We start from the raw sequence: 12,051 nt of genomic DNA on the forward strand, positions 1-12,051 counted from the left end.
TATTTCATTCTTTCTCATTGCCACGTAGTACTCCATTGTGTATATAAACCACAATTTATCCATTCATCAGTTGATGGACATTTAGGCTCTTTCCATAATCTGGCTATTGTTGAGAGTGCTGCTATAAACATTGGGGTACAAGTGCCCCTATGCATCAGTACTCCTATATCCCTTGGGTAAATTCCTAGCAGTGCTACCGCTGGGTCATAGGGTAGGTCTATTTTTAATTTTTTGATTAATTTTTTCTGTTTTTATGTTTTCCAGAGTGGCTGCACCAATTTGCATTCCCACCAACAGTGCAAGAGGATTCCCAAAAAAGATTTTTAAAAAGGGCATGGATTGGCTTTGTGCCTCTATCATGTAGGTTCTAAATTAGCTTTAACATCTGAAATACACCAATTGGCAAATCTTCATGACCTTAATCCATACTGGAAGTCAAATTACACTTATGCCTCATATCTCACTAAATTTAAACAAGGTACCCCTGTAATCATGGGAGAGTTATTGAACCCAAAATAGAGAACAGATAGGCATGCCTCACGTTAATTAATCAGAGCTACTGACTTGCCTAAATTTCATCTATAGCCCCCTAAAACATCTCACAGTGGTCATGCACATTCAAACAAACTAAAACTAAATTAAGCCCTTGACACTTACACATTGGCTTGACAAAATGGGGCTCCATAGACCTTCCCCTCTATGCTCCAATGTAAATTAGAACAAGTCCTTCAAAGAGTGAAAACCATTATATGGGATCTGTTTAGAGAAGAGGGATTATGCTTACTCGTTCTCCATTCAAAAATCCAATTTGGCTTGGTTTTAAAGTTGGAAAGAATAAAGTTACCCCATAGTGGATTACCACAACCTTAATGTCATGGCCACACCCATTAAGGCCCCCTACTAATATTAATGAAATTGCTGACTCTATCCAATCAGCAACTGGTAAAGACTTTGCTTTCATGGATTTGGCCAACAATATTCTGTTCAATACCCATTCCCACAGCCTTTCATTCACAGTTTGCCTTCACCCCTGAAGGGGGACAACACATCTTTAACTCAGATGCTCAGGGAATGCCTCCTTAACCCTGCATTGCACACAATCTTTGCAGGCAAGATCTTAAATGTATGTGACTTTCTCTAGGAGCACAAGTATGATATTACACTGATGAATCCTCCTCTGAAAAAATCACTGGACACATGCATTCAGGACATGCAAATACGAAGCAGCTCACAAAAAAAAAGAGGATGGGCCACTGCTCCACACATAGTGCAAGTTCCTGCCATCTCAGTTAAATACTTCAAATTATCTGGTAATACAAAGGCCACATGGACACTGTCAAGAAATAGCTATTGACCCTTTTAGCACCTACAATACTGGAACAGGCCTAATGTCTTTTAGGCTTTTTTGAGTTCTGAAGGCAACATATTCCTTATTTACAAATCTCACTTAAGCCCATTTCTGCTATTACTTACAAATCAGCCCACCCTGAATCAGGCCCCTCCCAACAAAAGGCTCTAAAATCTGTCCAAATTGCAATACAATGGACATTACCATTTATGCCCTTCAGAGACTCCTTCATTTTAGAGGCTTTAGCAACCTCCTCTTCTGCCTCTTGCAGTCTCTGGACCACTCATGATGGCCACTTTGCCTTCAAGGTCATTCCATTCTCCCCATGAATCATCAGAGGAGCCAATCACATCTGGACAGACTGCCCCTCATGGGGTCTCTAAGCTGGTTGTAAGCCTTGAAAAAACAATTCTGCACGACAGCTTATATTATAAAAGCATTTTTTATTTGAACACACTCTGGAGGTAGTCAGAGCAAGAACAAAATTTGGGCTTAGGATGGGGACCCTGTTCTGAAAGATTTAGATACCAGAAAACTTTGGATTCTTCTCACATCAAGGACCATGCTATAGAGACCTAGAGGCTGATTTGAAGCAGAACATAGAATCATGACATGGGAGACTAGAGACTGGGGAGTGGACCCTTCCAGAAACCAAAGAATGCAGTTCTGCAATATGCTTGCTCTAGACTACGCTCCAGAAAAAGAAAAATTTTGGCTTGGCAACCACCTGGAAGAGGCGGTCACCACAGGTCTGGTGGCTGCACTTGAGAGGCAGTGACTTGCGGCAGGCTCTTAGCTCTTGAAGCTCTTCCGGGAAGAAGAGGTGGTGGAGACAAACTTGACACTGGAGCTGCTGCCCCCACCACTGCCAAAGCCCACCCCCAGGCTTCGGCCACTGCCTGCACTGAAGCCAGAGCCCCCCACACTGAGCCCACCACCGAGGCCAACGCCTCCACTGCTGCTGGAGTAGTAGCTCCCACCGCCACCTCCTCCAAGACCACCGCCAAGACCACCGCCAAGACCACCGCCAAGACCTCCACCAAGGCCACTGCCAAAGCCACTGCCGCCTCCGTAGCCAGAGGACACGCTGTTTGTGATGACAGCTGCAGAGAAATGGGAGAGAACTTGGTAAGACCAGCTGGCTTGATTGATCCTACACGTCCAAATTATTTGATACTGCTAATGTTAGCACTGTACCTGGCCCCTTTCACAAAGTAGCAAATGAAGGCCCAGAACTAATCCATTTAGTTAAGTCCCTAACAGACAGTTGGTGAGCATAGAAGGCAAGGGATGGTGCTAAGTCTTCAGCAGGTAAGGACAACAACAGGGAAAGGTTACAAGATGTGTAGGATATAGGGCCATACCCTTTAAGAAACAAGACATGTGCCATGTTGGTTCATGTCTCAGTCTGTGTTCTTTCCCCTCTACCACCTGCTTCCCACTAAGTGTATTAAATACATCATATATTGGGATGGGAGTTACTAGTATCTAGAAATAGTAGGATTTTGACTTGGTGCAAAATAGCCCACGTTATCATCATTGTTAATGTCTGTTCAACTTTACTTACAGATGTTGACTGGTCCAACTCCTTCTCCACTCAGTCTAAAAGGAGAAAAACTAAAGTCAGAGTTTTAAACTCCCCAAAAGACAGTAGTAGTCCATGTGGATAATTCCCATAGTCATGTTTAGAGCTTGTTTTACAAACAAGGAGACTGCATGCCCAAAAGCTGCTTAAATCAGAGAAAGAGATAGCCCTCTAGAGTGACTTCCAATGAAGAGGTGTTGACCTAAAAACAGGTTATGGGAGGAAGATTGTAATTCACATTCTCCTCCACCCATTATACAGAAACTATGAGTAAGAGGCTGTGGGAAATATGAATATATATGAAGCAGTTTTGGCCTGGTAGGAGCTGACATTCTCTGAGGGGACTTGGCATGGACAGAAATACTTCTAACAGGAAGGACACAGTGGATAGTGTCCGAAGATTGCAGAAAACGGGGTAGTTTGAGAATCCAAATGCAAGTGAATTCAAGTCAGCTGGAGTAATTATGAAACGCTTCCTGAAGAAAAGATACTTGAAGAATGAGGAAGATATTTGTTGAGTTGCTTAGCTGTTTGAAAGAGAGGAATCAGGGGCGCCTGGGTGGCTCAGTCGGTTAAGCGTCCGACTTCAGCTCAGGTCACGATCTCGCGGTCCGTGAGTTCGAGCCCCGCGTCAGGCTCTGGGCTGATGGCTCAGAGCCTGGAGCCTGCTTCTGATTCTGTGTCTCCCTCTCTCTCTGCCCCTCCCCCGTTCATGCCCTGTCTCTCTCTGTCTCAAAAATAAATAAACATTAAAAAAAAATTAAAAAAAAAAAAAGAAAGAGAGGAATCTGATGCTGGGAACAGGGTCAGAAACATTGTATAGGTCAGCTGTATGCCTTGGTGTCAGATTGAAACTGGATTAGTGAAGAATAATTATCATGCACAAGACAGTGGTCACTTGTTTGTGTGATTTACACCCCGTAGTGGAGGAGAAGCTTCATATTATCAAATGTGAGGCCATCCTGAGCCTGTGAAGTGAGTCATTATGTTGCCCACCTGCACTCCTCGCCCTCCAGCAGCTTCCTGTAGGTGGCAATCTCCACATCCAGGGCCAGCTTGGTGTTCATGAGCTCCTGGTACTCCCTGAGCAGCCGGGCCATGTCCTGCTTGGCCTTTTGCAGAGCATCCTCCAGCTCAGCCAGCTTGTGCTTGGCGTCCTTGAGGGCCAGCTCCCCGCGTTGCTCAGCATCAGCAATGGCATTCTGCAGATTGGCACACTACGGAGGGAAAGAAGAGAGTGGGGACTCTTTAGTAGCTGAGCTAGGCCTGAGGTATCTCATTCTGAGATTCCAGGGAGAAGCCAGTACATTTGTCCTGGTCATTGTGGATTGTAGAACATTGAAATGCTGGTACTTCTCCCAGTTCTGTGTGCGTGTGTGTGTGTGTGTGTGTTTATAAAAAGTAAAACAAAACCAAACAGAGGTCTCCCAACCTCTCCCTACCTGCTTCTTGACATTGTCAATCTCAGCTCTAAGCCTCTGGATCATCCGGTTCATCTCAGAGATCTCTTGCTTGGTGTTGCGGAGATCATCCCCGTGCCGGCCTGCTGTCTGCTGCAGCTCTTCATACTGATGCCACCAGAAAAGAGGAAAGATCCCAATCATATGAGGGCGGAAACATTTTCCCAAAGCTCACAGGTAGGAGCTACCAAGGTGGCAAGTAGTGTAGTTGTCTGGGCCCTGGTGCTAGTTTCAGCTTTGTCCAGGTGGACCTGGTCTTAGATCATTTTCCCTTTAGCGCCTTTGCTTTCATAGAGACATAGGTGTGGGATTCAGAATGAGATTCTCCTTAAGGTTCTTGAATTTATATGGAAAATACATGCATAATTGTTCCCACAAGTCATGCAAAGAGGCCTCAGCAGGTTTCAGAAGCCCCACCCTTAGCATTTTGTCAATGACCTGGAATCCTAGACATGTGTCCATCCCCTCACTCAGGATATATTCACCACAGCACCCACCTTGGTCTGGTACCAGGACTCAGCTTCTGTCCGACTGCGGTTAGCAATCTCCTCATATTGGGCTTTGACCTCAGAGATGATGCTGTCCAGGTCCAGATTCCGGTTGTTGTCCATGGACAGGACCACAGAAGTGTCTGAGACATGTGTCTGCATCTGGGACAGCTCCTGTGGGGAGATTTGAAGTCAGCATTAATATCAGGTCCATTCAAATCTTCCATTCATTGTGGTATGTCAGCTTGAGAAAAGAAATAAAACACCTACATCAAAAATTTAGATAAGTTAATAAACAATCCAAATCATTACTCCATCTACTTAAAAAAAAACTTTAACAACTCTGAACCTCCAATAAACCCGCATCATGTAACTTCTCAGACTCACATCTTCTTGGGTCATACTTTATTTTAAAAGAATCTAGCTGTGTGGTCTGCATGCTGGGAGAAAACAGAGAGGGGGTGGCACTCCTGCAAGGGGAGGTGGCCAGAAAAAGAATACTTGTACCTCTAATAACTCACTCTAAACCTCACTCTGCAAAATGACTGTTGAAGAGGTCTTTTGCTTTAAATTTGACTTTCTTTTTTTAAAGTGTTGGCTTCATAAGTAACAAAGTGTGAGTAGTACCAAGGGGGGAAGGAGAGACAGAGATGTGTCCACAGCCTAGGAATCACTGAGGTCAATCCTGGAGCCCCTAATTTTTGGTGATGTCCCCCATGTCTCTGGGTCCCAAATAGGGGGCATTTCCTACCGCCTCAAAGAACATCTTCATGAAGTTGATCTCGTCCATTAGGGCATCGACCTTGGCCTCTAGCTCCACCTTATTCATGTAGGCAGCATCCACATCCTAGAGAAACAGGGATGGTTGGCACCACACCCGATTTTTACCCTGACATAAATGAATGACACCATAAGACAGCATAGCCATAGGCTATAGGCTGTCTTCTACCCACGCACCTTCTTCAGCATCACAAACTCATTCTCAGCAGTGGTACGCTTGTTGATTTCATCTTCATACCTGGTGGTAAAAAGGATAGGAAGTGCTGATCAGGAGATGAGGGACAGGTAAGGCCTGGGGTCTTTACTGCATGAAGACAACTGTGAGCCTGCCTTCCCTCTAGGAAGTGTCTTCTCGCATCATGAGGGCAGAGAGTGGGGGAGCACTGGTAGTCTGAACCCCTGGGCAAAGTCCTCACCCATAAGGATATCGGTTTTTCTGTAACTGCCTACCAGATAATCTTTATATTATTGCTACAATTCAGTGGTATCAGGAATATTCCTGGAAAGAAGCTGTGCTGTTTCTCCCCAACTCCACCTCTAGTCAATTTCCCTACTGCTTTTTTTTTTTTCAGCTTTCATGGCCTTGTGAAAAAACAAACCAAAAACTACCAACCCAGCTGCTTGTTCACAAGGACTAAAGAAATTATTTGAGCCACTTATGTTGGGTTATGTCCTCAGTTCCTGCTTTGGGGGCCACCCATCAGAAAGCCCATGTTGTATCCTTCCAGTGTCCTGGGGAGAAAAGCCCCAAAGAGCAAGGATTACATGATGTTTATTTCGCCAGGTGGTACCAAGGGCACTGAGCTTGCTGCTTTGGCTGGTGGCTATGTGCCTTACCAATGGACTGAACTTGGGCCTGGTACTTTCTAAACATGGGCTGGATTTTTTCCCTAGTACTTCAGGTGTCCATAGAAAGGTATACACATCTAGCCCGTGGGGAAAGCATAAGTGGCAGGCAGTCTGGTTATGAAGTGCATGTGGTGCCAAGAAGACACCACCCGCCCCATCTCTTCTCCCCACAACCCACTTGTTCTTGAAGTCCTCCACCAGGTCCTGCATGTTCCTCAGCTCTGAGTCCAGGCGGCCCCTCTCCCCCAGGATGCTGTCCAGCTGTCTCCTGAGGTTGTTGATGTACTGCTCAAACAAGGGCTCCAGGTTCTGCCTCACGGTCTTGGTGCCCTGCTCCTGGAGCAGAGTCCACTTGGTGTCCAGGACCTTGTTCTGTTGTTCCAGGAACCGCACCTGGAGAAGGCAGAGTGTGAAGGTGGAGAAACTTGAATTTTGTGTCTCGATGGTCAATTCACCAGTTTTCCTCCCATTTCATGCTGCCCTCCCCCCCCCTCACCAGGCACCGCCATGCCTGGCCCTGGGCCCCAGGAGGGGAGGTCCAGAGTGAGGTGTCCAGAGTGAGGTGTTCTATGGGAGACAGGACACACAGCCTGCACCGTGGGCACAGCTGGGTGGTGCATGGCCTGGTGCAGGGGTGGCTGTGAAGGTACTCAGATGAGTGCCCGATGAACTCATCTACTTTTCTATTCAATCAGCCCTGTTACGTGAGGCATAGAATTCATCTCTCTGTCCCGCAGGAATCAAGGAGCCCTTTCGGGGTAATCTCTGAAGAGCGAAGAAATAGAAGCAATAAGACCCGCTCTTCTATGCTGCCAGTCTAAGAAAATGGGCCACAAATCCAGCACACAGAAAAAACCATAACAGACACCTATGCAGGTATTTGCACAAAGTCAGAAAACCTCCCTTCTTCCCCCTTTCTTTGGCATTTATATATACACTCATATTGTTTTTTTCAAAAAGGACCCCGGCTCACCTTGTCGATGAAGGAGGCGAACTTGTTGTTGAGGGTCTTGATCTGCTCCCGCTCCTCAGTCCTCACCCGCTGGATGGTGGGGTCGATTTGCAGGTTGAGGGGAGTCAGGAGACTCTGGTTGACGGTGACCTCTTGGATGCCTCCGGGGGGGCACACAGGGAAGCCAGGGCCACCAAAGCCACCTCCAAAGCCAGCGCCGCCACCGAGCCCAAAGCCGCCACCGGCTCCGCCGCCAAAACCAAATCCACTCCCGGCTCCACCTCCGAAGCCATAGCCGCCTCCAGCACCTGCACCAAATCGGTTCCTGAAGCTGCCACCACTAGTGCTGATGGAGATCCTCTTGGAGCCTCCCAGGTTGTAGAGGCTCCGGCTGCCATAGCCACCTGCTCCACAAGCACCCCCTAGGCTGACCCTGCCGAAGCCGCCACCGCCACCCCCGGACCGGGACACGGAGGTGAAACTGGTGCGGGAGACAGACGGGGTAATGGCAGAGGCAGCGCTAAAGCTACGGCCGCCCCCACTCCGGAAGGATACACTCGACTGGCGAGACATGATGGCTTGTTCCTGGCGGAGCAAGAGTACCGGGCACTGGGGGTCGGGAAGTGCTGACGAGAACAGAGCTCAGCAGGACGCAGAAGGCTGCTCTGTTACCCAGGAACTTCAATCCCCCCTTTTTATCCTCTAGGACTGGGTTGGGCGGGAGAACTGTCGAGCTGTGAATGATGAAGTGGGCTGGGCATGCCTGGGGGGCAGCTGTGAGCTCACCGTCACACCTGCACAGTGGTGTGGGGTGCAAACGTTTGCTTCCTGGCAGGCTGTGCTCAGTTAGGAATAACCTTGCCTTGCAGCGCTGATGTCTTGGCAGAAAGCTGGCGATGCTGCCAGCCAGTCTCTCTTCGCCATGGGGGCCCGGGGCTGTGAGCACCAAGAAGGGCACCAGAAAGTAGGGGGGCATTTGGCCGCTATCCTAAGGGGTGCTTACAGGACCAGGGATACTGTCAACCATCTCAGCACGGTGTACACAGTTCACGAACTGGAGGAAAGTGAGTCCCCACTGGCAGGGAACTGCTTTTTTTACTCTTTTAGGCAGGAGGTTGCTGCAGGGATTTGGGCAGTTGGAAGGGCATCTGTGGCCTCAGAGCTCAGCTACGTGCTAGAGGGGAAAATAGACTTCTGTCCTTTGCTGCACAATTTGCTTTCTTGGGGGAGGCCAAGTTAGCATCCCAGAGCCCACAGGGCAGGTTCTCTGGCAACGTCTGCACCAGAAAGGCTCCCCAAGCCCCAGGCTCCAGAAACAGAGAATGTAGGGTGTCCTCAGCCCCTGGTCTAGACCTCTTTGCGCCTGCAGGGGCAGGCCTGTCGCTCCATAGCTCCTCCTGATTCGAGATTTTCTGTGGCTTTGACCTTTCCCCTTGCTCTTCGGCCTGGGCAGGACCCCATGAGGGTTTAGCAAACCCAAGGGGCCCATGAAATCCCTCACAAGAGGTCCCTAGACTCAGCCTGGCAGGCACGTCTCTCTTCAGAGGGAGCTGCTCTGCCCGTCCCCCTCCCCTCAGCCCCCCAGGTGTGTTCCAGCAAGCCCTCAGTTATTCCACTAGGGAAGAAATGAGTCATCGTATCTGTTGATACAGGCTGAAGGCTGCCACAAACACATACCTGCAGGAGCTTCTAATCTCATCAGGAACATGTTGAGAATCTGTCGGCCTGTTATAACGGCGAACCACCCCGTTGCAAGCAGCGGGGACTACTGTGGTTTCTCTAAGCGCCAGCCCAAAGTTTCCTTGAGGGCCAGGGGAACAGAAAATGGAATCCCACGGCTATGGATTGTCCTGCCAGATAGGCCAGGCGGAGCAGATTTGGGGTGGGGGGGGGCAGGCATAGCTGTCTGCCACAGTCACTTTAGACAGGACCCCTGCAAGCCCCCTCTGCTGTGCTTGTCCAGGGGGGCTGTGGCACCGCATGGAGCAGAGGGGGTCTGCTTAGGCTTAGCAAGTGTCTATCTTAAACCACACCCTTCCTTTTGGCCGCAGACCTGAGTGGGATCACCTCTCGGCCTCCTCCAAATAGAAGCAGGACTCTGAGTCAGCACAACACTGGGTGATTAAGAGCTGGGGCAGGGTGGGGGGCACCCCTGGGCTGGGGCTGGAAGTCGGGGATGGACTGAGAGCCTCAGGGCTGAGGGGCTACATTCGCAGGAGTAAAGGAAGGAGGACCCAGCCCAGGCTCAAGAATCTCTAGTTCGCTACAGGGAAGCCGGAGCTGTGGGAAAATAACTCTGAGCTGCTGGGAATCAGCTAAGATGTGCTAGTTCACCAGAGGGCTGTGATGAGCAAGCAGTGGACAGGTAAATCCAGACAGACAGACCGATGGCCAGAGCTCGCCTCACAGGTCTTGGGCAATGAGGTTTGGGTTGCCTCCCCTGCCTGGAGAATTCCTGAGACTCTCAGAGATTAATTTTACTGAGCTCGCCAATTTCACACATTGTTGCCTCTTGGGGAACGGATGTGAATGTCTTGGGGACCCGGAGACATACTGGGGGACTACTCCCAGCAGCTGATAGATCAGGCCCAAGCGGACAGCGGGTGTCTGGGGAGATCACCATCAGGGTATGCACCCACCCCCACCCCCACCCCGCCCCACACAGGTTCTGGGTACAGTCTCCGCTGCCCTCAGGGCAGCCCCACCCCTCCTGAGACACTGGAGCATTCTCTTCTCCCCATCCCTCCTCCTCTGGGCTTTGTTGAGGAAAAAGAAGGCCTCGGTGGAATAGGAATGCATTCTGGCCAGTCTGAGAATCTCTAGAGTGTGCCAACCTCGGATTCAATGCCAGGGACCAAGGGTGTGTGGGTGGCGAGTAACTGTGGCAGGGAGAGTTTGGGTGCCTGACTTGGGGTGGGGGAGGGTGGGGGAAGCAGCACTTTTCGGTCCAAGCTTTGTGGGAGCCCTCCCCTAAGCAGGTAGGCAACCCCTCCTGCTGTGCCAGACCCGGAAAGCTATAAATAAGGGGGGAGCCAGGCACCAGGAGCAGCTCAGTGTGGGAGAGTCCCAGGCCGGCTAGCATTTCACCCTGGCAGGAAGAGAGGGATTACACGGAGCTCACCAAGCTTCTCTGCTGGGCACCCACAGAGCGAGTTACCAAGTATTGGCAGCACACGTCTCTTAGCTTTTCCCATCAGCAGACGACAAATACAGGGCTAAATGTGCCGCAGTGGATGGCCCTGTTGGCCTCCCTGCAGAGGGAGGCAGAACACACTAGCCTCCATCACGGAGGTGTGAGGGGACGTCACATCTGGGCAGCATTTCCTAAACAGGACATGCCCCACAGAGCGGGCAGGGAGAAGCATAAGTCCAGGTGTCCACGGGCAAGGACTAGGCTAAATCCCACGATTCCAGCCCAGGGCCCCATCCGTGGAGCCCCACCGCAATGTGGAAGAGACAATGTGAGGAGTAGAACATACATGGAACAGAAGATGGTTTGCACACACCCTCGAGGTCTCCCCAAGCTAGACACTCCCCAGGGTTAGGGAACACACCTGGCTCACCTTCACCTTGCCACCACACGATCTGCCCAGCCTTACACACTGGAGGTGCTCAGCAAACAGTTTTTGAATGGAACTGACAGGCATAAGGCATCTTCTCCTTCCACTCCTTCCCCAGATCTTTGTGTGAGGCTCTCCCTTGCCCCGTGCCAAGTCCCAGAGTCCTGTCCACCTGCGTCTATCCCCAGGTCCATGTTCAGAAGGTGGGTCTCTTGTCCCCTTCAGCCTCTGAGGACAGAGCTCATGACTCTTCATCCCATGGACTTTGCTCCATTCCTGTCCCACCACCCCAGCCCTGAGAGCACCTGAGCTCACTAGCAGCCCCTGTGCCCTGCCCCAGCCTCCACGTCCCCCTCTGGGAGAAAGAGAAAGTTGCAGTGTCCTTCTTGCCTTTGCTTTTGCAGACTTTCTATCCCATGCCTGTTCAGCACAAAAAGTGGGGAGCCATAGTTAGGGCATGAATCATCCTATTCACTGGGCAGTGTTTGGCAGCCCCATCTGGGAGCGCAGAACCAGATCCGGCGGGATGGGGACTTCGTGCCAGCCCCAGCACCTCCTCACAAAGCCCTGCCTCAGGGAGGAACTGAGGGAAGAATTTTCCTGCCTCCACCCAAGGTCAGCGGAATCCTGCCTGCACCCCAACTGTGGGTCCCAGCTTTGATCTCAGCTGGATTCTCAGGATTGCAGGGCCATAGAGGACTGGGGAGCCCAACACCCCACCCCTCCCTCCTGTGGCCCCGTGTGCCCGCACTTCCTCATGCTGCTGCAAGCGCCACCCCACCTCTCAGGGACTGTCACCCCCCACATCTGCAAACAGACCTGGGTAGGGATGCGAATGTCCACAAGCAAGCGCTCCATCTTGGCTCAGGTGGGTTTTGGAGGTAGGGCCCTGTTGCTGTTATTTGGGTCATGGTGACGAGTGGGCCCTTGGGGTTGACTCTTCCTGTGCAAGGGTTTCACACAAATTGTGAGCTGCAGCATGGGTGGAGAAGCCTATGCGCCCACTGTGGGCCCCGTTTTGGTCCTCAG

General features: G+C 50.5%; 1 protein-coding gene across 1 annotated transcript; it reads right to left on the reverse strand.

Annotated features, from left to right (window-relative positions):
- Window positions 1-1,821: 1,821 nt before the first annotated feature.
- Window positions 1,822-8,117, reverse strand: KRT5 (keratin 5). The gene is made up of 9 exons (XM_042990829.1): window positions 7,484-8,117; window positions 6,689-6,903; window positions 5,839-5,899; window positions 5,633-5,728; window positions 4,891-5,055; window positions 4,376-4,501; window positions 3,930-4,150; window positions 2,916-2,950; window positions 1,822-2,451 (listed from the first exon to the last, which is right to left on the reverse strand). The coding sequence occupies exons 1-9, from the start codon at window positions 8,033-8,035 to the stop codon at window positions 2,141-2,143; spliced, it is 1,782 nt and encodes a 593-aa protein (XP_042846763.1). The 5' UTR covers window positions 8,036-8,117; the 3' UTR covers window positions 1,822-2,140.
- Window positions 8,118-12,051: the final 3,934 nt, after the last annotated feature.

This window comes from Panthera tigris, chromosome B4, assembly GCF_018350195.1.
Source record: "Panthera tigris isolate Pti1 chromosome B4, P.tigris_Pti1_mat1.1, whole genome shotgun sequence".
Lineage (NCBI taxonomy): Eukaryota > Metazoa > Chordata > Mammalia > Carnivora > Felidae > Panthera > Panthera tigris.